The 26,449-nt window shown below is 46.9% G+C and overlaps 1 protein-coding gene across 1 annotated transcript in view; it reads left to right on the top strand.

Annotated features, from left to right (window-relative positions):
* eif4g1a (eukaryotic translation initiation factor 4 gamma, 1a) overlaps window positions 1-26,449 on the top strand; it is a 35,499-nt gene extending 9,050 nt beyond the window's left edge. Inside the window, exons 5-30 of the mRNA XM_083659621.1 lie at window positions 411-507; window positions 1,845-1,996; window positions 2,229-2,321; window positions 4,011-4,086; window positions 4,212-5,525; window positions 6,393-6,481; window positions 6,678-6,870; window positions 7,901-8,034; window positions 10,728-10,853; window positions 11,752-12,156; window positions 12,854-13,000; window positions 13,160-13,393; window positions 13,606-13,710; window positions 14,440-14,805; window positions 16,906-17,023; window positions 17,148-17,250; window positions 20,213-20,460; window positions 20,604-20,725; window positions 20,892-21,064; window positions 21,269-21,394; window positions 21,503-21,584; window positions 23,039-23,137; window positions 23,289-23,435; window positions 23,559-23,640; window positions 24,201-24,341; window positions 24,644-26,449. Coding sequence (XP_083515747.1) covers window positions 411-507; window positions 1,845-1,996; window positions 2,229-2,321; window positions 4,011-4,086; window positions 4,212-5,525; window positions 6,393-6,481; window positions 6,678-6,870; window positions 7,901-8,034; window positions 10,728-10,853; window positions 11,752-12,156; window positions 12,854-13,000; window positions 13,160-13,393; window positions 13,606-13,710; window positions 14,440-14,805; window positions 16,906-17,023; window positions 17,148-17,250; window positions 20,213-20,460; window positions 20,604-20,725; window positions 20,892-21,064; window positions 21,269-21,394; window positions 21,503-21,584; window positions 23,039-23,137; window positions 23,289-23,435; window positions 23,559-23,640; window positions 24,201-24,341; window positions 24,644-24,837 — 5,166 coding nt within the window. The 3' untranslated portion in view covers window positions 24,838-26,449. The remainder of the gene's footprint in view (window positions 1-410; window positions 508-1,844; window positions 1,997-2,228; window positions 2,322-4,010; window positions 4,087-4,211; window positions 5,526-6,392; window positions 6,482-6,677; window positions 6,871-7,900; window positions 8,035-10,727; window positions 10,854-11,751; window positions 12,157-12,853; window positions 13,001-13,159; window positions 13,394-13,605; window positions 13,711-14,439; window positions 14,806-16,905; window positions 17,024-17,147; window positions 17,251-20,212; window positions 20,461-20,603; window positions 20,726-20,891; window positions 21,065-21,268; window positions 21,395-21,502; window positions 21,585-23,038; window positions 23,138-23,288; window positions 23,436-23,558; window positions 23,641-24,200; window positions 24,342-24,643) is intronic.

Here is a 26,449-nt window from a genome sequence, read left to right as displayed (position 1 = left end):
GGCTGGCCAGTGTTGATGTCTAGCATAGAATGTAACAGCTGTTTTTGAATTTTTCTATCCTTCTATAACCCAGGGAGACCATTCAAAAGACCCATAATAATTCCGAGACTAATATATACCTGACTTGACAAGCCACCTACATGATGTTTTCTATGTGATGCTCATATTACTAAGACTGTTGACCTGAAGCTCTAACTCAAAGTGGAACCACACCCAAAACCTAAATATTTGGTGAAACTTGACACCTATTGGCTGGTCCGGAGGAAAGAGACCAGCCAATAAGAGAAGGCCAGTTCAGTACCATATTTTCATCATTAGTTGTCACGCTTCACCAAACATTTGGGTTTGGGGTGTAGTATCCTATCCATCCCTGGCCCTCTTAATATGGTTCTTCCCCTCTCTTTCTGCAGTATCGAGCACCGTATATTACACCTACTCAGCAGTATCCTGTGACCACCAGCACGGCCGGCTTCTACCCTGGAACGAGCCCTGCTGAGTACCCTTACGGTGAGGGATTCTGCTCTAGAGCCACACCTGCCAAGTACAACCATAAACATCGACAGCCATCATCGGCCAGAACGGATGAAATCCGTCACGAATGTCAGAGACCCCAATTCAACTTGGATTTAGAAATCTACTTTTTGAATCCTTCTCCAGTTTGAGTGCCTCTTTGCCCCTAGGTAGTGCTGCAGTATGTAGTGCTGCTGGATGTGTGTTGGTTTTGCCTGGCAGGCTGGTGTGTGTCACGTCACTCTGTGTGTGGTCACTCTGTGTGTGGTCACTCTTGACCGGCCAGCTTGTATGAGGTCTGGCTTGTTTCTGCTTGGGGTCTGTGTGTCCTCTTCCTCCTCTGCGGTCCCACCTGACACACACACAGGCCTTTAACACCCTGCTTTCCTCTGGTTCTTCTCATTAACTCATTCTGCATCTGTCTCTTCCTGCCCTCCTCTCTTCCTCCCCTCTTACCCGTCCCTCGTTCCTCCTCTCCCTCTCCTTTGCGGCGCTGCTTCAGAGCCCTCTCTGGCTGCGAGGGAGAGGCGGGGTGGTGGGGGGAGAGGGGGTGGGCGAGAGAACGGGCGTCTCTCTCTCCACGGTGCTCCTCTCACCTCCCAGCGCTACCCCGGTGAGTAGTGTGTGCGTGTGTTCGTGTGTGTGTGTGTGTGTGTGTTCATGTGTGTGTTTGTGTGTGTGTGTTCGTGTGTGTGTGTTCGTGTGTGTGTGTTGTTCAGCCCGGCTTCAGTGGCAGGACTCCTGTCTCCCACGGTGTTGCTTGTGTGCTCGTGCAAATTTTAGACTTTTCAAAATGTACATTGGGCCATTTCTGTGTGTACAAGTCTGTATTTGCCTGTACATAGCTTGCTAGTTGCTACGTAGACACCTTACATAGGCTCTCGGTGTGGACTCTAGTTTTAGTGTGTTTGTGTTCCCCCCCATTTCAATCCCGACAGGAATTCCCACATTTTGGGATTGCAAGATGCCAAATCAATAGCACCTAAAAAAAATATTGCAAGGACTTTCATGACTGCACTATATTGTACAAAATAAGTCTTTGGCAAGAACCACAGATTTGACCAACTGCACATTTACCTTATGAACAAGCACATTTTTAGTTTTACCTTGATTATCCCTACCTGCACATTCCACTCACAACACTCCCACAAATTGCCTTGCAATTACTCCAAAAAACACTTTTCAAGTAAATCATTTTTTTTGAGTAATCCCCACAGAAAAGAATAATGCACAATTTCATTTCATGTTAGTGTGAAACTGCGCCTTGCGTTATATCGTGTGCTCCATGTTTTTTTTTTTTTTAATCCATTCCGTTTTCCTCACGTTCACTGCAGGAGCATACTATCCAGCTCAGCCCCAGTACTCGCCATCTGTGCAGCCGGCGCCAGTCATGATAAGCCCCGCCCAGCAGCAACAGCAGCAAGCTCCGCCTCCCCAGCAACCGCCGGCACAGCCGCCGGGCCCGCCCAAGAGGGAACGCAAACCGGTAGTGTGTCACACCAAAGCAGGCAGCGGATGTCACCTCTTGTCATTGAATGGAGAGATACTGTATTGTATGCTCAATGTGGAACCTTCCCCTTTCACCTCAAAATAACAATGGCATTCATTATGGTCACAGCTGTAGATGAGCGGTGAGAGGATGGGTGACATGCTATTTGACTATAGGATGGCTGTTTTGTCGAGACTTAACCGGCGCTCTTGTCCTTTTCTGCTGATAGATCAGAATACGAGACCCCAACCAGGGCGGTCGTGATATCACAGAGGAGATAATGTCAGGGGGACGGTCCACCTCCACACCTACTCCTCCACAGGTAAGACCATCGCTCTTACCTCCACACCGACTCCTCCACAGGTAAGACCACATCGCTCTTGTTTGGGAAGGCAAGGCTCTATGGATGAATTCCAACGCTAGGGTGTTTGCTCAAGAGCCCCGCATCACTGGTTGTAAGATTGGTTTATTGATATTATTAACCAGTAATACTGGTGCTACTAGTAAGTCTTTTTAATATCAAATTCTTGGATTATCTGAGTCTATAGACATAAGGTCTGTGATGATAAGGGTAGAGAAGAACAAGAGGGTTTTAATTGGCCAAACTCCAGTTAGATAAAGAAAGGTTGCAGTTGACCTTTCATTTCATCCACATTGGTTGATGGCATATCTAAGACTGAAACAAAACTGTATGATGATGTACAGTTTACTGTTGAAGCTTTAGAAAATGGTAGATCAAATAATCATTGAATTGCAAAAGAGACGAGACTCTTGCTGCTGCTTTGTTTGTACGAATAAAATTACATATTTGGGGAGAAAAACAAATGCCACATTCAGAGTTACGATTAGACATGTTTTTTTCTTTCACCAGCCAACATGACTGGTAAGATTTCAGGATTCCGTTGGAGTACCAGACAAAATGTTTGAAATCGCATGAAATAAATGTAAATGACATTAACAATACAAATGGATGTGTGATCCAACAAGTCCACAGAAAGGAAACTATTTTCTGCCGGCCTTTTATGTGTAAGCTCGTACTTTGAGTTTCTGAAATATGCTCTGTATTCAAATACGTTTTAGTCAAAATTATAAAATAGACCCCGAAACAAAAGTAGCTTTTTGGTGACTCTTTTAGAAACCCAGTGGTACAGAGTTAGTCACATAAGTTTTCTAATTGATCTTTTATTTATTTGTTTGTTTTATTTTATTTATGAACCGATTACATTTTCGTGGTCAAAGTTCAAGGTCACTTTGACCTCAAGACTGCTCATTTCATGCTCGTTAATGCGATATCTCAGGAACGCCTTGATGGAATTTCATCCAATTTTTCTCTAACGTCCACTTGGACTCGAGGATGAACTGATTCGATTTTCGTGGTTAAAAGTCAAAGTTCAAGGTCACGGTGACCTCACGAACCCCATTTCCAAGCTCTTTAACGCGATATCTCAGGAAGGCCATGACGGAATTTCTTCCAATTTGGCTCAAACGTCGACTTGGACTGAAGGATGAACTAATTACATTTTGGTGGTCAAAGGACAAAGGTTAAGGTCACTGTGACCTCACTAACGCCATTTTCAAGCTTGTTAATGCGATATCTCAAGAACGCCTTGACGGAATTTCTTCCAATTTGCCTCAAACGTCCACTTGGACTCAAGGATGAACTGATTGCATTTTGGTGGTCAAAGGTCAAGATCACTGTGACCTCACAAACGCCATTTTCAAGCTCGGTAACGTCCATATATCAGTAACACCTTGACAAAATTTCTTCACCTTTGGCTCAAACGTCAAAGTCTGGACAGACATGCAATGCATGTCGACTGCTGTCTTGTTGGCGGAGGCATATATCCGGGGTGCGGTCGTTCTACTTCTCCTGGTCGATTGCAAATAGACACAAATTTGTATATGCTGTCTGGTTAAGCCATGGTTCTGTTTTGAGCTAGTTTGCCATCGCAGGTATGCTGCCACCCTAAATGGTGAAAGTCTAAATACTTGTATGTTCTTGTGTTTGCAGGCCTCCATATCAGAAGGAGGTTCTGCCCAGACCAACGGTGAAGTTACCCAACCCGTCAACACAGTGACGAGAACAGGTTAGTACATCTCACTTTTGGTTTGCATAAAAAAAATAAGTACAAGCTTCCTGTTTTTTTTGCTTTAGTTTTTCTCCTTCTGCTCTTTTGTTTGATCCTGAAACATGTTTTTTTTTACCGCCCAGATGAAAACGTGGAACCTGCTCCTGCAGCTGAAACCCCGCCTCCCCCTGCCACAGCCAATCCAGAGCCTGTGGTCGAGGCCAAACAGGAAGTGGACATCCAGCCAGCCCCGCACACCGAGTCAACCACGCAAGCTGTGGCCTCTGCACCGGCTGCTGAGGTGCCAGCCCCACTGGCAGAGGAGCAGCAGTCTCCCCCCTCCGTCCCTCCAGCGCCAGTCTGCACCCCTCCTCTCACAGACACAGTGGTCTGTACCCCTCCTCTCACAGACACAGCGGTCTGTACCCCTCCTCTCACAGACACACCAGTCTGCACCCCTCCTCTCACAGACACACCAGTCTGCACCCCTCCTCTTACAGACGCACCAGTCTGCACCCCTCTTCTCACAGACACACCAGTCTGCACCCCTCTTCTCACAGACACAGCAGTCTGCACCCCTCCTCTCACAGACACCGTAGTCTGTACCCCTCCTCTCACAGACACAGTAGTCTGTACCCCTCCTCTCACAGACGCAGTAGCTAAAGTAGGCGACACAGTGGACGCACCTGTTGGCAAAGCTGTAACATCAGCAGCGAAAGAGGTCGCTGCAGAACAGGAGGAGCCGCCGATCGCTCCAGTAGCACCTCAGAAGGCTCCAGTAGCATCTCAGAAGGCTCCAGTAGCACCTGAGAAGGCTCCAGTAGCATCTCAGAAGGCTCCAGTAGCACCTCAGAAGGCTCCGGTAGCACCTCAGAAGGCTCCGGTACCACCTGAGAAGGCTCCAGTAGCACCTGAGAAGGCTCCAGAGAAGGAAGAGAAGAAAACGGAAGAGGTGAAGAAATTGCAAAAGGAGGAGCAGGTGGCCATTACCAAGTTGGACCTGGAGCCTGTACTTGAGGTCGTGGCACCTGTTAGCGTGGCAATTGAAGAAGCTGCTAGTCCACCTGCAAAGGCAGTGACAGAAGTCCCCTCAGAGTCTGCTGTGGAGCCTCCAGTCTGCGCACAGGAACCTGCTCCTCCACAGACCCAGAGTGCTGCTGCTGCCCCCAGCTCTGCCCCCGAGCCCCCACCGACACCTGCTCGTAAGGCAGAGCCTGCGCTCTCCAATGGCCTTCCTCCGGACACCGATGACCTGTCGGAGGATATGACCTTTCCAGACACTACACCCCTCGCCAAGCCAGACACCTCTGGATCTCAGGAAGCCACACCCCCCGTGGCTACTGTGGTAACGCCGGCCCAAGAGGAGGAGGAGGAGAAAGAGGAGGAGGGGAAGGAGAAAGGTGAAGGTACCCCCCCTGCCTCTGTCAGCTGCCTCACAGAGGAAACTACTATGCAAGGTAGGGTGGAATTGAGTTTGTTTTTAACTTGCATTTTGTGATTTTATTGAGTAGGGGTTTCACAGACTATTCCACTAATGTTAGTCGACTATCAAAACCACGTAGTCGTGACTTTTTCGCGACCTCATTGCCCCCGGAAGTAAGTTCCCCATTCATTTTCTCCATCAACATTTTGAAAAGTCCTTATTTAACGAGTTTTAAGGCCGGGACCAAGCCAACCCGTGACCTGCTGAATCGTGAGTGACCATAAAACATTCGGTTTGGCGCAAAAAATAATCGAAAACTCGACACCCCCCCCCGTTATATATAAGGATTTTTCTAAATGTCGATGCAGAAAATGAATGGGGAACTTACCTCGGGGGCAATGACGTCACGAAAAAGTCACGTGCCTGTTGAGCTCTATAAACAATAAATAAATAAATCGAACATAGATTTTTTTGAACAAGAATGTTCTCTGTTAAGCCATGATCAATAAACAGAATCTAAGGTATTTAGAGACAGAAAGACCCCCTGTCTGTCTATGTTGTTACTGCAGTCAAACAGTGTCACCAGCTCGGACACGTTGCTGGGGTTTAGCGGCTCATTTGTAAATCGCCTCTCAGAGCCAATCAGAGGACTCTATTTGACAAACTCCTAGGTTGGTCCCGCCTACATTAGTTAACCCTTTATTGGTCATTTTCAAGACCTTTTTGACGGGAATTGACCATTTTTATTGGGTGAAAAAGACGATATATCTCCTGACCCGTGACTAGTCAACTATTTTTTGGGACTTAGTCGACGGCTAAAATGCCGTAGTTGTGAATGGCCTAATGTTGATCTAGTTTGACTTCAGATTGTAACGTCGACACTGTGTCTCATCTCTTCAAGCTGCTGTGTCTGTGCCAAAGAAGAGGAGGAACATGAAGGAGCTTAACAAAAAGGAAGCCAATGGAGACATGCTGGATGCCTTCAAAGAGGTGTGTATCCATCTGGGTTGAGAGCATGTTGATGAAAGACGAAGAGAGAACACTCACACAGTGTTCCGTGTCTGTTTACAGCCTCAGCTGGAACAATAATGGCTTTGAGCAGATCGAGTTTCAAAACACCACGTTCTCAGAGAAAGGAAAACGGGTTATAATATTGGTCAATCTTGTCCTGTTTTCTTCCCTCTAGGAGCAGGAGGCCAAGGCTGCCTCTGAACCCTCGTCCACTCAGGCGGAGCCTGTCCCTGTCCCTGCCGCTCCGGTTGTCCCTGTCCCTGCCCCCGAGGTTGTAGATGAGACCTGGGAGGAGAAAGAGGACAAGCAGAATGCAGAACCCGACGGGCCTAAACCCACACCTGAGTCCAAATACCAGTACAAAGGGGGTGAGTCATGATCAGCAGTTTGGGGCCCCAGTTAGATTTGAACCCCTAAAACCAAGCAGTGTTGTTTTCCCTGGTTCCACTTTACACGTGTCATATCCATACACCATGTGCTTCATCATGGTTAAAGATACAGATGAACACTAGTAGGGTGGAATGGGCCCTTTTCACAGCAACGGTTTTGAGGTGGTAACGCAGGAAGTAAAGCAGGCGTAACCGATCACATTAATGAGGGCCGTGGCACCGGAACACCTAAATGGTATGGCACCATCGTTAATGGTATTGGTTACACCTGCTTTACGTCCTGCTTTACCACCTCAAAGGGGTTGCTGTGAAACGGGTCTATATCAGTGTTTAGAACACGGCTCTCTTGAATACTCGATTCTGATTGGTCAATCAACAAGATTCACCGGTCATTATTTCTCGACAACCGACCGCTGCTCTGCCACACCTGGATTAATCAGTTGATAAGAGCCTTTTGTCAGCAAGCCACTACTAATTAGGCCAACCAGTTGCAGCTGTGGTGTCTTGTGTGCCAATTACGAATGAAACCGCTTTGTCGTTGAAAACGATATTAAAAAATCTATTTGAATAATTATTTTTGTCAGATTATTGAATGATTTAGTTGTAGGCCGTGTTCTAAGCGGGATAATGTATATTGAGGCGGTGATTACGGGGGAAATAATGACCTTCAGGTGAATCATTAAGCCCTCCGCTGCGCGTCGGGCTCAATCATCACCTGTCGGTCATTATTTCCCCCGTAATCACCGCCTCAATATACATTATCCCTTACATATGGGGTGCTATAGTGAGTAGACAGACGGCCCTGCAGCCAGAAGACCCAGGTTCGAGCATCCACCCTGTGAAGTGTCCTATGCAAGGCACTGAATTATCCACCCTGTGAAGTGTCCTATGCAAGCCAAGGCACTGAATCCCTACCAGCTCCAGAGCCACCATCACAAAGATGCCCCTCAGGGATCAGTAACGTATCCCACAATGCATTAAATGAACACATCTCTCGCACGTCTCTTAGAACAATGGAAGCCGATTGACCCAGAGGACAAGAAGCGGTACGACAGGGAGTTTCTGCTGGGCTTCCAGTTCATCAGCGCCAGTATGAACAAACCTGAGGGCCTACCTACCATCAGCGATGTGGTTCTGGAAAAGGTAGGTGCCTACGATCAGTCGATGGCCGCAAAAAAAAAAGCATTTTCTTTTCTCCAAATTCATGATGCCCCAATATCAATTGTTTTTCCACATTGCCTTTTGGCTATAAGTGTACCTACGGTAATTATTATGCTTTTATCGCAATTCAAATTTTTTTGCAATTGCAATTTGCACAATTTTTATGCTTAACACATTCACTGCCAGCCATTTTTTTTTTACTGTAGGTAGCTTCTGCCAAGCCGTTTTTTGAGGATTCTGGCTCATTTTACAAGAGCCGAGGATAATTTTCTGCTTGGACTTTGTGAACACGAAGTTCACAAAAGTACTAATAGAATGTGTGCTTTCTCTGTCTAAAAGAGTTAGTTTGTAGAGTTAGTAGTTATGTAGATATTAGCCGTTGAGTACAGCATGGTTTCAGCGTCTGAGACAGGAAGCTGAGATAATCGCAGTTTTGTGAAATTCAATCAAACAGGCAGAACAGTCACTTTAACCATTTCTTTTTGGCATCAGTGAGAGATCAGACATCTGAACAATATAGTTCTGAACACCCTCTCTTTCAAACTCCTCCCTCCGTGGGCGTGTCTGGTGGCGTTTGTCACAAGCCAGTTTCTCCTGCCTGTCTGAGCAGTGAGCAGCCTCCCTCTCTGGCGGCCCCTCGTCGGCGAGTGTGGCGAGTGTGGACTGTGGATGGGACTCAATCGTTTCTTGGATTTTCGGTTGAGAGCTTTGATGAAGCTTTGTGCGATTCTAGGCTTTATGCTGCCCACCCAGTCTATTTTTGGAACCCCCCACCGTTGTGCCCGTGTGCAGCAGCGTGAAAGCGTTTTCGCCTACAGTATGAGAATGAGGCTCGTTCGTTTCTGGGTTTTCGGAATGCGTGCGATTCTGGCCTTTCTGCGGGTGTTTCAAAGTGTGTTTCACCCATAATCTATTATGCAAATTTGCAATCCCCCACGCCAGCACCGCTCTCCGCTCTCGGTGTGTTGCTGCTGGCGCGGCCGCTCTCGGGCGAGTCTGGTGACTGATGACTGTAAAATCGCCAAGCCATTTCCTTGAGAATGGCTTTCTCCCGCGGCTGTTTTTGGTTGGCTTTCTCTCTGTCGGGAGAGCACTGTCGCCACTTAGTTGGTCGGTAAAATAGATTATACACATTCAATACTTCCAATATTTTTATAGGAGACGTGGGGGGCATTGATCCACGTAGCACCGTCAAAAAAAAAAATTTTTTTTTTTTGACGAGTCAACTCGTCATTGGCAGTGAACGGTTGGATTGTGTTTGACGAGTCAACTCGTCATTGGCAGTGAACGTGTTAAGTGCCCCACTACTTGTGCAGAATGGCAGAATCGTTCTTTTATTTTTTTAAACTGAATTTTTATTTGGTTTACATCAACATTGTACATCATACGTTGTATTCCTTCGATTACAGTTTGCTTTTTCCTTTTCCAGCAGTGTGCTTATTGTACACATTATCATTGTATATACACTCATAGCTTGTAATGACAATAATAATGAACATCAAACCTGAAAACAAATAAAAAAATAATAAACCTCCACTCCAACATATACATTATGTCCAGCAGCGCTTCATAGATGGGGAGAGCAATATGTGAGGGAATGGAAATTCGACTAGGGGGGCGTACAGCATTCGGTAGTAAACCTCATTGCATTAATAGTCATGACAAGGTTCTTTTATTTTTAAAAAGTCTGACATAGATTCTCTGGCTAGCAGCATAAATGTTACAATGATGTGAACTTGAAGGCATGCAAACATGGACCTGCTAAATCTACGCTTGCCGTTGTAGCACGAATAGCAGTCACGTTGCCAATGATGTTAATCGTCTGGATCCTCAGACAGGCAACGGTAACGTTAGTAAGGTGAAGCAACAGTCCAAAGGCAAGTTTCAGGCTAACTGGCTCAGAATATATCCACGGCTCGTGAAAGTGAAATGAGCTGCTCATTTGTCAAATGTACGGTAATTACCAGCCGATCTTACAAAACGTTACCCCCCCACCGGCCTCCGGCTTCAGTAACCCTAACCCCCTTTCCCTGATTTCTGAATCCAAGTAGTAACCCCTTTACCTGACTACAACGGTTTGCGTAGAAAACTGCAAGAATAATTCTGAAGAATAGAATATTCCAAAATAAGAAATGGAGTGAAAGAGTTGCCTCCTGAGCAGATTTATTTTAACGTTTCATTTATTTCATGATTTATCCTTAACATTTTCCCATTTCCCCTTTCTCTCAAGTACCCCCTGTAGTACCTCCACCGGTATGCATTCCCCCAGTTTGGGAACCACTGGAGTAGGTGATCCGATTAGATTTCGGAGCACCTTGGTGCATACATTTGCACATGGAAAAATATTTTCTACTACTACTGTAACTACTTAACCCATTGATACCTTATGCAGCATTTGTGTGTGTATCCCTTTAACCGCGTGACCCGGTTAAAGGGATACACACACAAATGAGGGATATACATGCAAATGCTGCATCAGGTATCAATGGGTTAAGATACAGACTTCATATTAATGTCAAGCGTGTGTTGTGTAAAGACAGGTTAACCATAAATATTTGTCAATTTGTGCAATAATTTGCTTAATTACTTGTTTTATATTGCGATTATGGTGGGACATTATGAAGCTCAAATGCCGTTGTGTTGACCATGTTTTGTATGTCTCACTATGCTTGTAGGTTAATAAGACTCCACTACGCCTCCCTGACCCGGCCCGTGTCATGAACATCGGTCCTGATTTTACTCCCTCATATCTGGGGAACCTTGGCAGCAGGTCAGCAGGAGGAGGAGGACCACGAGGACCAGTAAGTGAGAGAGTCCGTGTCTGGTCTGTTCTCCATTGGGAGTGAGTGTTGCTTATTAAAGGATCATCGATGTCTCTTGTCCCTAAGCGTGCACCAATATGCCAATGAAGATAATCCAAATGATTTGGCTCAATATTGTGATCACGCTTAATAGTCACAGTCATCAGGGCACAGCTACAATGCTAAGGCAAGTTTATCATCAGGGCACAGCTACAATGCTAAGGCAAGTTCTGCTCAGGATCTGGTTAAAAAGCAAAGTATCTCCAAATGACAGACAAGGATCCACTTTTAAGAAGTAAAACTGTTTTAAATTTCAGACTAGGAAGAAAGATATTCCTCTCCAATGTTGGGCCTTTTCGTTAATCTCCACTTTGTGCTAGGTTTCCAGTTGAGGTCGATTTCTAATAGACCCTTTTCACGGGGGCAATTTTGTGTCAAAAAGGCAGGGTAAACACAGGTGCAAGCAACAAACTAATGAGGGCTGCCAACTTCCATGATTGGACGTTGGAAACCCTCATTACTGTTTTGCTTGCACCTGTGTTTGTTTACCCCTACCTTTTCGACACAAAATCCCCCCCGTGAAAAGGGTCTATTCCTTCCCACTGGCACTGCCTGCTTTTCTATATTCACTTTCATTTTGGACGCATGTTGCATATACAAACATTATGATTGGTTACACATAATGCAAACATTTAATATACCACATAATACTTTAAGGGGAATTGAAAATATGACAAACAATTCAATATTGACGAATTACAGAATTATTGTGGAAACATAATACAATTGTCATATATGCTGTCTTTTAGCCCTGCTCACATCTTTTAGTCGTCGCCTTTCTCCTCTCCCGTTATTCTTCTTCACCTCATGAGTGTGTCTCAATTTGCCTTGGCTCCAGCCTCCCGGGCCACGTCGCTCCCAGCAGGGCGAAAGGGGGAGGGAGAAACCCAGGAAGATCATCATCACCAGCATGTCCCTCAACGACGACGTGCAGCTGAACAAGGCCGAGAAGGCCTGGAAGCCCACTGTGAAGAAGTCCGCCCGCAGCCGGGCGCCGGAGGAGACGACCGATGACTCCGACGACTCCGAGCACGCCAAGACTCAGGAGCTGTTCAAGCGGGTGCGCAGTGTGCTCAACAAGCTGACCCCGCAGATGTTTCAGCAGCTGATGAAGCAGGTGACCGACCTCACGATCGACACGGAGGAGCGGCTCAAGGGAGTCATCGATCTCATCTTTGAGAAGGCCATCTCCGAGCCCAACTTCTCCGTGGCCTATGCCAACATGTGCCGCTGCCTTATGGGGGTGAGTGAACCCATTTGGGTTTGTCTTGGACTTTGGCTCATTGCACCCTGCACTCTTTCCCCTTCATTTGCTCAACTGATGACTTCCATTTTGTGCCATGTTGTCTGGGTCACTGAATGATCTCATGATGGGATGGAGGAACTGAAGGGACATTTGTCACTGTTCTTCCTGTTTAGCATCTCAAGTTGTTATCCAATAGGAATCCAAATTGATACGAGTAGAGACTGGTCAATATATCAATATTATATCAATATCGTGATATTCAATATCATAATATGGCATACAGTAAGTGTTGTCTTCTACTGGTTTTAAAAGCTGCATTACAGTAAAGTGATGTCATTTTCTGAACTTACCAGACTCTCCTAGTTGTTTTATTATTTGTCTTTACCCACTTAATCATTATATCCACATTACTGGTGATGATCAAAAATCGAAAATATTTTGTGAAAGCACCCCTACAATATTGCTGCATTATCAATATTGAGGCATTTGGTCAAAAATATGGTGATATTTGTTTTTGTCCATGTCGCCCAACCCTAATCTCACGTGGTCATTTAGCCCACTTAGTAGAAAATGCCGAGATATAAATGATCTCGTCATTCAGTCTAAAAATACAGAGATGTGACTTTTCGTACATATCGCCCAGCCCGAAGTAGAACTTGTCTTCACAAGACTTCTTCATTGTTTCCTCCTTCAGTTGAAGGTCCCCACCACAGACAAACCAGGAGTCACTGTGAATTTCCGCAAGCTGCTGCTCAACCGCTGCCAGAAGGAGTTTGAGAAGGACCAGGATGACGACGAGCTGTTCGAGAAGAAGCAGAAAGAGTTGGAGGCTGCCAAAGATGTGAGAAATGTGCTCTTTCTGTGTCACTGCAGCAACCACTACAGTCGTTAATGTTGTTGTTGATGCTGATTGTTCTTTATTTTGACTGAACTGATACAATGATCTACTTTGACCCTGGCACAAAGCACAAACTTTTTGTTTGCTTGTATCTACTCTCAGGAGGACCGCGACCGCTTAAAGGCGGAGCTGGAGGAGAGTAGGGGCCAGGCCCGCCGCCGTTCACTCGGTAACATCAAGTTCATAGGCGAGCTGTTCAAGCTGAAGATGCTGACAGAGGCCATCATGCACGACTGTGTGGTGAAACTCCTGAAGAATCACTATGAAGAGTCTCTCGAGTGCCTCTGCAGGCTGTTCTCCACAATTGGCAAGGACCTGGACTTTGAGAAGGCCAAGGTACCACATGATACACATTCTCAGACTCATAATGTAGACGGATGTTGGGTACATTGTAAAGGAAAGTGAACAATGTCCATAGGAAATACATACTGTCTCCCAATGTTTTTCCTCCAATGTGGCGGAGCCACTGAAAATGAGTGATGTTAATTGAGGAGCCGAGGTGACAAAACAACGCGCATATGAACTCACACACACTTTGTGTCTTCCAGCCGCGTATGGATCAGTATTTTAACCAGATGGACAAGATCATCAAGGAGCGAAAGACTTCATCCAGAATCCGCTTCATGTTGCAGGACATCCTGGACGTCAGAAGGGTAGGAGTTAATTTCACTCACTTTTGACACTGTCCTTTGTCCTCTTTCCCTTTTTGACTGAAGGTGATTCACCTTTGCATTCCACCTCACACAATAGACCCTTTTCACGGGGGCCATTTTGTGTCGAAAAGGCAGAATAAACACGGGTGCAAGCAAAACACTAATGAGGGTTTCCAAATTCCAATCATGGAAGTTTGAAACCCTCTTTAGTGTTTTGCTTGCACCTGTGTTTACCCTGCCTTTTTGACACAAAATGGCCCCCCTGAGAAGGGTCTATTGCATACCAGACAAGAGTAAGGACAGGAAAAGTGAGGATGTATGTGGCAGTTGAATACAAGATTAAATGGGCACACTTCATTGTAACAGAAGTAGTATAAGTGACAAGCAATTTAGGTTTTCCAGCATGAGCAGAATCGCGGTAATCAGCAGGAATGATGATGTTGATGGGAGCCTAGGGTGCACCTATTAAATTACTGGTCTATAGACTTCAAGTGTTGGAGTTTTGAGAGAGTTGCAGATCAAGTGTTGCTTGTAAAGGTGTTAAGGAAAGTCCACCGCGTGGTGTTGGTGAGTTCTGTTCATGTGGTGTGGTGCATTGGGGAGTCTCTCAATTAAAGTTCACCAGGGTCTCTATAATTATAGCTTTTGCTCTCCTTGTATCCCCACCTCACTAAACATGGACTCGTCTGAGATGATATCTTCACCCTAACCTCCACCTCTGCTCTGTAGAATAACTGGGTGCCTCGCAGAGGAGACCAGGGCCCCAAAACAATTGACCAGATCCATAAGGACGCAGAGCTGGAGGCGCAAACGGAGCAGATGAAGGTCCAGCAGCTGGTCTTCTCCAGGAATGAGCGGGGAGGAGGTGGTGGCGGGGGAGGAGGAGGAGGAGGAGGAGGAGGAGGAGGAGGTGGTGGTGGTGGAGGAGGAGGAGGAGGAGGTGGCAGGATGGGACGAGGGGACATGGGTGGCCGAGGCCCACACACCCCCGGTGGAGGCCGGGGGAGCCAGCCTCAGGACGAGGGCTGGAACACGGTGCCCATCTCCACCAAGAACAGACCTATCGACACCTCCCGCCTTAGCAAGATCACTAAGGTATGTCCAAGTCCACGAAGGTGTCTCCAATGCTGGTCTTTGGGACCCAGAGTCCTGCTGGTTTTAATTCTTAACCCTGTGTGTTGCTTCTGTTTCCAAACAGCTTGGTGCTTTGGACTTCTTAACCCTTTGTGTTGCTTCTGTGTTTCCCAACAGCTTGGTGCTTTGGACTTCTTAACCCTTTGTGTTGCTTCTGTGTTTCCCAACAGCTTGGTGCTTTGGACTTTCTTAACCCTGTGTGTTGCTTCTGTGTTTCCCAACAGCTTGGTGCTTTGGACATCTTAACCCTGTGTGTTGCTTCTGTGTTTCCCAACAGCCTGGTGCTTTGGACATCTTAACCCTGTGTGTTGCTTCTGTGTTTCCCAACAGCCTGGTGCTTTGGACTTTCTTAACCCTGTGTGTTGCTTCTGTGTTTCCCAACAGCCTGGTGCTTTGGACTTTCTTAACCCTGTGTGTTGCTTCTGTGTTTCCCAACAGCCTGGTGCTTTGGACTTTCTTAACCCTGTGTGTTGCTTCTGTGTTTCCAAACAGCCTGGTGCTTTGGACTTTCTTAACCCTGTGTGTTGCTTCTGTGTTTCCCAACAGCCTGGTGCTTTGGACTTCTTAACCCTGTGTGTTGCTTCTGTATTTCCCAACAGCCTGGTGCTTTGGACATCTTAACCCTGTGTGTTGCTTCTGTGTTTCCCAACAGCCTGGTGCTTTGGACTTTCTTAACCCTGTGTGCTGCTTCTGTATTTCCCAACAGCCTGGTGCTTTGGACATCTTAACCCTGTGTGTTGCTTCTGTGTTTCCCAACAGCCTGGTGCTTTGCACTTTCTTAGCCTGGTGCTTTGGACTTTCTTAACCCTGTGTGTTGCTTCTGTGTTTCCCAACAGCCTGGTGCTTTGGACTTTCTTAACCCTGTGTGTTGCTTCTGTGTTTCCCAACAGCCTGGTGCTTTGGACATCTTAACCCTGTGTGTTGCTTCTGTGTTTCCCAACAGCCTGGTGCTTTGGACATCTTAACCCTGTGTGTTGCTTCTGTGTTTCCCAACAGCCTGGTGCTTTGGACATCTTAACCCTGTGTGTTGCTTCTGTGTTTCCCAACAGCCTGGTGCTTTGGACTTTCTTAACCCTGTGTGTTGCTTCTGTGTTTCCCAACAGCCTGGTGCTTTGGACTTTCTTAACCCTGTGTGTTGCTTCTGTGTTTCCCAACAGCCTGGTGCTTTGGACATCTTAACCCTGTGTGTTGCTTCTGTGTTTCCCAACAGCCTGGTGCTTTGGACATCTTAACCCTGTGTGTTGCTTCTGTGTTTCCCAACAGCCTGGTGCTTTGGACATCTTAACCCTGTGTGTTGCTTCTGTGTTTCCCAACAGCCTGGTGCTTTGGACATCTTAACCCTGTGTGTTGCTTCTGTGTTTCCCAACAGCCTGGTGCTTTGGACATCTTAACCCTGTGTGTTGCTTCTGTGTTTCCCAACAGCCTGGTGCTTTGGACATCTTAACCCTGTGTGTTGCTTCTGTGTTTCCCAACAGCCTGGTGCTTTGGACATCTTAACCCTGTGTGTTGCTTCTGTGTTTCCCAACAGCCTGGTGCTTTGGACTTTCTTAACCCTGTGTGTTGCTTTTGTGTTTCCCAACAGCCTGGTGCTTTGGACTTTCTTAACCCTGTGTGTTGCTTCTGTGTTTCCCAACAGCCTGGTGCTTTGGACATCTTAACCCTGTGTGTTGCTTCTGTGTTTCCCAACAGCCTGGTGCTTTGGACATCTTAACCCTGTGTGTTGCTTCTGTGTTTCCCAACAGCCTGGTGCTTTGGACATCTTAACCCTGTGTGTTGCTTCTGTGTTTCCCAACAGCCTGGTGCTTTGGACATCTTAACCCTGTGTGTTGCTTCTGTGTTTCCCAACAGCCTGGTGCTTTGGACATCTTAACCCTGTGTGTTGCTTCTGTGTTTCCCAACAGCCTGGTGCTTTGGACATCTTAACCCTGTGTGTTGCTTCTGTGTTTACCAACAGCCTGGTGCTTTGGACATCTTAACCCTGTGTGTTGCTTCTGTGTTTCCCAACAGCCTGGTGCTTTGGACTTTCTTAACCCTGTGTGTTGCTTCTGTGTTTCCCAACAGCCTGGTGCTTTGGACTTTGACAAACAAGTGTTGGCTCCAGCCGGCAAAGGCATGTGGGGCAGCTGGGGCAGGGGCAGCAGCGGAGGAACAGGAGCCAAGCCAGCCAGCGGAGAGCAGGGTAAAACACACACACACACACACACACACACACACACACACACACACACACACTCACTTTCAAAAAGATGGCATGGCATTGGTTATCTCAGTTGTGGGATTAATTCATCTTTGTCGTCCTCCAGACACTGGTCGTCCAGCTACCAGCACGCTCAACCGCTTCTCAGCCCTGCAGCAATCTGCTCCCACGTCGTCTTCCACAGAGTCTGATCGCAGAGAACCTCAGAGGTATTTAGCAGCTCCAAAGATCTTCTTACCAACTGAACTCTCTTTGCTCTCTCTCTGCTTTGCCCCTTTGTGTCTCGTTTCCTCTGTTCACTCCTTCACTGTTTACCCTGTTCTCCTTTCTGTGAATGGCCTACAATGCCCATCTGTAACAAGATCCTGTATTGTTACAGGATCCAATATTGTTACAGGACAATAACAGCCGATAATGCACACTTACACATTCAACATGTGCTCATCGAATGACGCATTTGCACACCATGAATTGGGGGTGGGAGTCACCAGATGCCCCACGATACGATATTATCACGATACTTAAGTCACGATATGATAGTATTGTGATATATTGAGGCCATTTACACCTGGCATTAACATGCGTTTTCTGCCATCAGATTGCAATCCGATTGTATTTTATCACTTGAAAGTACAGGTGTAAACACCCCCAAAACGCATTGAAGAAGGATTGCAATCTGATCGGCCAAACCACCTCCGGAGGTGGTCAGGGACGCATTATGACAACATTTAACACAAGTGTAAATGCAATGCGTCCTCTCAAAACGCATTCAGCAACTACCATACGGAAATACATAATCTTCGGAAGTCGGTGACGGCGCGCACACGTGAACGCAATTCCCCGGCAGCACCGCACCGGTGTGTGCCCTCATCTCGCCGCTGTGCCAGATGCGCACACACACAGGCAGCCTGTCACCATGGACCGGCTAAAAATGATCTATCTCTCCCCCGCTCCGCTTTTGCACAACAATCGTAGCGTTGCTTCAAAGTTTTGCTGCGGAGGTTTTGCCACGGCTGTAACCACCTGTGTTGCTTTCAGGTAACATCCTAAATTACAAAGTTATACAATTGAGAGCATAATTTCTCTTTTATATCAACACTTCTCCTTTGGAAAAGGAGCGGAAAATGAAAGGAAAATGAGGGAGAAAGGGTTCGAACCCTTTCCCCCTCATTTTCCTTTCATATAAAAGATAAATTATGCTCTCAATTGTATAACAGTGTAATTTAGGATGTTACCTGAACGCAACACAGGTGGTTACAGCCAATGACATGCACGGAAAACGTATGTGTGTGTGTCTCGGACCCAGTGTCATTGTCAATAAACAGATAAAGAAATAGATGCAGTGCTGCGTGATCGGCCATCGTTTTGTCCAGGTGAAGGGGACGTTCACTGTGCATTTGAGCTTAACAATAACCTCTATTTCCCTGTGCATGTATGCAAACATGCATGCACACGTTCAGGGAGCGCGCGCGTGATGACGTTCGAGCTGGAGAGCAATCGGATTGCAATCTGTTCACCCAAAACGCATGTTAGTGCCAGGTGTAAATGGAATCAGGCTGAAGTGATAAAATACAATCTGATTGCAATCTGATGGCAGAAAACGCATGTTAATGCCAGGTGTAAATGGCCTCATTGTGATTTATTATCTTTTTGCAAGTGCAAATGCAAATGATGTCCCGAAAGGAAAAATAACTTTGTCAACATCTGTTTTATCGAATGAAATAGTTTCCAGTCTGTTCGTCTCACTTGAATCATTTTTATTGCAGCAAAGTGGGATTGTCAAGCAGACAGACTGACCGACACGGTCATAAAAGCCTGTCATAAATGTTGCATGATGCACTTGACATTTTGGATCATAAAACATGATACATGGCATTCGATACAATATGATATATTGCCCACAAAATATCACAATGCTAAAATATCACGATACTATGCTGTATCGATTTTTGCCCCCACCTCCACCGTGAATGTTCTATATAAATGTGTAGATCTGTAAACTGTCTACCTGTCAATATTGTCAACTTACCAAGAAATCTTTCAAGCTGACACAAACTTTTAATCACCATGATGACACTGCTGTATCTACTATTACACGCACACAGGCGAAAATGTATGACAGCAGGATTCAAGATTCAAGTTTATTATTTGTCCCAGAAGGGCAATTTGTGTGCAAGCAGATCTAAAAACATAGCGAATACATGTAAAACAAAAACATGGACAAGTGAAACAACATGGAGCATGTGCAGCAGTTTTACAGCAGAATGGATCGAGTGAACACAGAAATAGTAAAAGTAAAAGTCACACCTCAAAGGATCCGTACAATGTACTTAAAAGTAGTAAAAGACACGTACAATGAACTTAAAGGTAATAAGTCAGGGACTATTTGAGCTCGCATAGATAGATAGGTAAAAGTAAATAAAATATATCTCTATTAATAGCAGCAACGAAGCAAGAAAAAAAGAAAAAAGTGCATACTTAAGGCCTTAAGAGGCATAGATCACAGCTAGACTATGCACTCAAACTCCTCCGCCCAGCATCTAATAAGGCTGTGATGAGGGACAGAAAGAGAGAGAGAGAGAGCATCGTCTCCTCCACCCAGCAGCGTTTAGGCTGCGTGAGAGAGACAGAGAAAGAGAGCGAGACAGAGAGAGACAGAGACAGAGAGAGAGGGAGACAGAGAGAGAGAGAGTGCATTATCTCCTCCTCTCAGCAGCATTTTGAGCTGTGATGGAAACAGGAATGAAAGAAAACATGTATCTGTTTTTCGTGGCCCTCGGAACCTTTAGCCGAAGGCCCGAAGGGAGCAGCACATACTCTGGGCAGAGAGGATGAGTGTCGTCCATGCGGATGGACATGGCCTTTTTAAGCACCCGTTTGTTAAAAATGTGATCCAGGCTACTAAAATTTACTCCGGCTATTTCTGAAGCCGCTCTCACAATCCTCCCGAGGGAATTCTTCCCTTGAATACAAAGGTTTCCATACCAACAGATGATAGAGAAGGAGATTACATGAGGAAATGTCACGACTTCCCGACCACAGGGATCATTTCAGTTTCTGTGATGTGACCTTCACGTGACGACCTCCTCTCTCCACTTCCCCCTCTATCCTCTCCGCAGCCCCGTTCTCCTCCTCCATTTGTAATCTTGCCTCTTGTCTTCTCGACCTCAGGTCTAGCTCCAGCCGCGAGCGCGGTGGGGACAGAGACCGGTTCGACCGCCGCGAGGGACGAGAAGGTCACGACGACAGGGGCAACCGGCCCGCCGTCACCAAGCGCAGCTACAGCCGAGAGTCGGAGGAGCGCGGCGGAAGACCCGGAGACAGCCGGGCCTCCACTGAGCCCGTGCGCCGTGTGGCCAGCATGACCGACGACAGGGACAGAGGAAGCCGCGACAGAGCTCCAAGCAAAGAGCATGCAGGTACAAGCCTACAGAGCTGGAGGGGCAGGAGTAGGAATGAAACCAATGTGTGCTAGATGTATTGGAGGACAGGCTCATGGTGTAACACAGAAGGGAGGAGATGAGACTTGGCATGTACAGGATTGTCACCCTTCTCTCCACAGTGAAGCGTGAGAGCGCCCCCACCCCTCCGCCTGCTCCTTCTACACCTGCCTTGTCCGAAGAGGAGATGGAGAAGAAGTCCAGTGCCATCGTGGAGGAGTACCTCCACATCAACGACTTGAAGGTACAGTCATGGCACCGTGCGCACTTGCATGAAAAGAGATGGATTTTACTTCCATGCACACACACACACACACACACACACACACACACACACACACACAAATACAGGCTTGCCAAAGCAAAATGTCTGGGAGTATGAAATGTGTGATGGCCTTTTCTTCCTGTAGGAGGCGCTGCAGTGTGTGGCAGAGCTGAGCAGCGAGTCGCTCCTCTTTGTCTTTGTGCGGAATGGTGTTGAGTCGACGCTTGAGCGCAGCACCATCGCTAGGGAGCGCCTGGGCCTGTTGCTGCATCATCTCATCAAGGCAGGGACTCTACCCACAGAGCAGTACTACAAAGGGTGAGCATCTGAGAGGGAAGAGGGTGTCGTGCGGTGTGTGTCTGTGTTTTGCTGACGCCTTTGACTACATGCAAGAGCACATTTTCACATCCTTCTTAACTGTGACTTGACTGATTTGGATGAAAACTTGAAATGTCAAGATAATAAGCAGAAAGTGTGTGGCTAGAGTGAGAGATTGAAGTGTGTGTGTTTTTGGCACTGTAGGCTACAGGAGATCCTGGAAATGGCGGAGGACATGGCCATAGATATACCCCACTTCTGGCTCTATTTGGCTGAGCTCCTCACCCCCATGCTCCATGAGGGAGGCATCCCCATGGGACTGCTCTTCAGGTGAGAACAATGCCGCTGAACACTGACTTGACAATGAAACGCCGGTGAAGACGGGCTTCCAAGACGTGTGAAACGGCCTCTGAACCTTGTGTCACTGTGTGTCTCTAGGGAGATCTCTAAGCCTCTCGTGCCTCAGGGGAAGGCTGGCGTGCTGCTGGTACAGATCCTCACCTTGCTCTGCAAAGCAATGGTAAGTCATCAACAGGGCTCTGTACTCTCTGTCCTCCCCCCTCTCTCACATTCCCCCTGCTCTTCTTCCCCTGCTCTCCTTCCCCTGCACCTCTACTCTCTGTCCTCCCCCCTCTCTCACATTCCCCCTGCTCTCCTTCCCCTGCACCCTCCCACCTCTCCTTCTCTGTTCTTTCCTCCTCCACATTTCCCATTTTCTCCCCACCCTCGCCCTAATCCGGGCCCGTATCCTACTCCCTCCCTCCACCCTAGACCCTACCTCTACTCTACCTCCCCTGTACCCTCACATTCCCACTGCTCTCCTTCCCCTGCGCCCTCCCACCTCTCCTTCTCTGTTCTCTCCTCCTCTCTGCCCTCTCCTCCCTCTCACATTCCCCCTGCTCTCCCTCCCCTGCACCCTCTCCTTCTCTGTTCTCTCCTCCTCCACATTTCCCATTTCTCCCCACCCTCGCCCTAATCCGGGCCCGTATCCTACTCCCTCCCCTCCCTCAACCCTAGACCCTATCCCTACCCTGGCTCTCCCTCCCCTGCACCCTCATCTCTCCTCCCCTGTTCTCTTCTCCTCCACATTTCCTATTTTCTCCCCACCTCCCCCCTCTCCTCCCTCCCTCCCTCCACCCTAGACCCTACCTCTACTCTACCTCCCCTGTACCCTTCCACCTCTCCTTCTCTGTTCTCTCCTCCTCTCTGTCCTCTCCCCTCTCTCACATTCCCACTGCTCTCCTTCCCCTGTGCCCTCCCACCTCCCCACATTTCCTATTTTCTCCCCACCTCCCCCCTCTCCTCCCTCCTCCCTCTCCCTCCCTCCTCCACTCTCCTGTTTTCTTCAAATGTTCAAATGTTATCTTTATTCTGTATATTCTTGTTATTGTGTGTTAGCTAGAATCAGCTAGACATACTTTCTGTGAAGCCCTCTGAGACATGCTTGTGAATTAGGGCTATATAAATAAACTTGACTTGACTTGACTTAAGTCACATCCCGTAGATCAGTGGTTCTCAAAGTGGGGTCCAGGGACCCCCAGGGGGGTCCTTGATTGTGCTCCAGGGGGACCCCAGCAAAAATGAGAATCATTTTCTTTCGCAATAATTCCATTCATAAGTAACACAATGAGCGAATGTATGACGATTTTGGCCATGGGTTTCTGTAATAAAACATCTCAAAGCAAAAGTCTTATCAGATGGGGGACCCTGGGACAGAATCTTACCAAATGGGGGTCCGTGGTCTTAATTTCATGTCAGTTTAGAACCAATAACCATTCTGCTTTTCTCTTTGAAAGACATGTAAGGTCCATATTGGCCCACAAAATAGCTCTCATCATGTTTTCAGATATTCTTTGGACTTTCTTTAGTCTTATAAACCTTGTTTCATCACAGTCCATCTGTCCATGTCTACGATCCAATACTTTGTGCAGTTAAATATAATGGAGTCACTGACGTAACCCCCCCCTCTCTTAGACCCATAAGAAGATTGGGGCGATGTGGACAGAGGCTGGGCTGAACTGGAGCGATTTCTTGCCCAAGGATGAAGATGTGAACAAGTTTGTGACTGAACAGGTCTGTAGCAGGAGGAGTTTACTTTCAGACGGTGGCAACAATTATACAAAAAGCTCGTTGCAAATTTAAACGCACACATTCATTTGGAAGTTACCGAAGAATATATCTATAATTCGAATGTGCCTCGTGTGCTGTTTCTCACCCATTTCAGAAGGTGGAGTTTACACTAGGAGGGGAAGAGGCGGAGTCTGAGGCAACCGAGGAGAAGGTGGTCCTAAGTGGAGAGGAGCTAAGCAAACAGCTGGAAAGACTCTTCCAGGACAAGGCCGACAACCAGCGTATCCAAGACTGGGTGGAGGTGCGTGGGCAGCTGGAGATACTACTTTAGCCTGAACTGTTCCGTGCACTCCTGCTTTTTGTGGTAAAGGTTGCACAGTTGACTAGTTTGCGTTCTCATCGTTCAACTCTGGTGATTTTTCAGGCCAACTTGGACGAGCAGCAGAGTGCTGCCAACCAGTTTGTGCGCGTGCTGATGACATCTGTGTGCCAGGCCGCCATCATATGTAAGTAGGACTCATTCAAGGAGACGGACGTAACGAGGGCTGCCTGATCCCCCTCAGGGTTTCCTCTATATACATTGAGCAGCGCCCCCCGCTGCTCAATCTTGGCCCCTGCTGCTTCAAAAGAGTATGAAATGTCGTGGAAAATGCCATGAAGTCAGGGCATATCATTCAAAGAATCTAAACAGACGCGTGGCCCTGCAGCTCACATACGCAGCGTGGCCTCGTCTGCCCTATTGGCACACGTGCAATGTACACCCCAGGACGGGAATGTGGCGGTGCTGCTTGGCTGTGTGTGAAAGCAATTTCTGTGGCGAGGCTGCCGGCTTTGCGGGCCTTCTGAACTGCAATTTTGCGCTATCCGTGTGTGAAAGCGGCTACAGAGTCCACATTGCCAGATTTATATATATATAGATTCTACAAAGATGAATAGAAGATCTAAAAGTCACAATAGTACATGTGATTAATTGTGCAGCCCTGGACGTAACCAACTGTGGAAAAACAAAAGGTTTGATCCCAATTCATGGTTTATATGAACAAGTCTCGGTTCCTCGTCCTTTCAGGTGAGAACCCATACAAGGTGGACGTGGAGCAGATTACCCAGAGGGCCGTTCTGCTGCAGAGATACCTGTGTGATGAGCAGAAGGAGCTGCAGGCCCTGTATGCCCTCCAGGCGCTGATGGTGCACATGGAGCAGCCAGCAAGTGAGTGTCCCGTCGCTGTCTGCAGTGTGACAGCCACAATGTGATTTAACCCATTGATACCCGATGCCGCATTTGCGTGTATATCCCTCATTTGTGTGTGTGTGTATCCCTTTAAGACCGCAAACCGCGGTCTTAAAGGGATACACACACAAATGCTGCATCAGGTATCGATGGGTTAAGTAGACCTAGTCTGTGGGCGAAGTGCAGTGATGAAGTCTTAATTTACTGCAACTTGAAAGGCCAGTTTGCATACGACGGTATGGGATCAACATCAAACCTCTGCCGTTCTGTCTCTCTTGCAGACCTGCTGCGGATGTTCTTCGACACCCTGTACGACGAGGACGTCATCAAAGAGGAGGCCTTTTACAAATGGGAGTCCAGCAAGGACCCGGCAGAGCAAACGGGCAAGGGCGTGGCCCTGAAATCCGTCACCGCCTTCTTCACTTGGCTCCGTGAGGCCGAGGACGAGTCCGATAAGGAGGAAGGGCTCAACTGAAGGCGGCACGGTGGCTTTGCAGGTGGCTGTGGAGACTCATGGACTACAATGCCTATAGGAGGCGGACTCAATCAATCCTCAATGAGGATCAATCTTTTTTTTTGAGGGAAGGACTCATGAAAAAAACAAAAACAATCATTTCTCTTTCTCTCCCCTCCCTCTCTTTGCTTCCTCTTTCTCTCCCTCCCCCCACCTGCTTGTCGCAGCAAGTGTCCTCATGAAATAAACCTGAAAAATTATTCTGCAGGATTGCTTGTTAACTATGCGTGAAATAGCCCCCCTACATCACTGCGGAAAGAAAAACACTTTTTCAACAAAAAAAAAAGAATACAAAACCAACACGCTGCTCTTTTTATGGTTCTAAGATAACGATTTTTGCCTGATATCCTATTTTGACACGCGAGAGAAAACATCCCCAGGCGTGTCCTGTTAACGCGTGTTGCTGAGGACGGGCTATCGTGCTCGTAGGATGTCCCAAACACAGCTCTTATGTCTTGTGTCCCTTACTGGAGTGTGCCGCATGAGTGAAGTGTGTTTCTATTAATGATTACAGTGGGAGAAACATTGGTAGACATAATGTACGTCCATAACTAATATTTCGATGGATGGAGTTTTGAAGCAAAAAAGGGTTGTCTTTTCTTTTTCCACTTCGTGTTTTACTACGATGGGACCTTGAGGACGGAAAACACGGAGGACTGATTGTGACCCTTGACCTTGACTACTCGGAGGGGGGGTGGTCTTAATGCTTCCTCTAAGCCATCCTGTCTCCCATCCCCCCGGTAGTCAACCAACCTGACTGACTCTTCATGCTTACCTCTTCTGTACTTAACACGAGCTGTTTGGGGGGCGTGCTCTCCCTCCGCTCCGGTCAGGGAGACCCCCTGTAGAGGACACTTAATGACCCAATCACCATTAAAACTTGAAACCTACAGAAATTGACTTGATGAAATATATAAAGTAAAAAAAACGAAAAAAAAACAAAACAGAAATGATCCCGGAAGCCTTTTCTACTCTAAGTGGAAACACATTTCAGGAGCGTTCTGTAAATATATAATAGAAAAAAAAAGTGTTTTTGTCAGTTTTATTTTTCAGAAATAATAAACAGAAATTGCTGATGTAATGCCATGTATCCTTTTCCAGCAGAGGTGGCAGTTGTCCAGATGCAGAGAGGTGCTTTAGATAATCCATTGATTATTAGTTTTATTGGAATTTTGTAAATATTTTTTGCTTTCTTTATTATTTAAGAAATTATTGCTTCTTTTTGCATCGGAAACTGGAAAGACGAGGAAACGGAGCATTGCAAATAAAAGACTTATCAAGTTGCTGAGCGGTTTTGCATGTGTCCCGACCGTTATGGCTGCCTGTGTGTGCTTGTATGCATGTGTGTTTGAATAATGTCCATATTGGCCTGTTGGAGGCTGTAGCTTAAGCCAGTGGTTCAATATTTTCATGTCAAGGACCCCTAAACTGACACAAATTAGACAACGGACCTCTATTTGATAACATTTACTGAAGACGGACTTCCCATGTCAGTAAAAGTTCATCTCTCATAACCCTCTGCTCGTATCTCTGCAGAGGTTAGGCAGCAAGCCAACTCTGCCACCAGGTCAGA

This window comes from Poromitra crassiceps (assembly GCF_964638095.1).
Source record: "Poromitra crassiceps genome assembly, chromosome: 23".
NCBI lineage: Eukaryota > Metazoa > Chordata > Actinopteri > Beryciformes > Melamphaidae > Poromitra > Poromitra crassiceps.
This window is presented reverse-complemented; position numbering and strand designations above follow the sequence as displayed.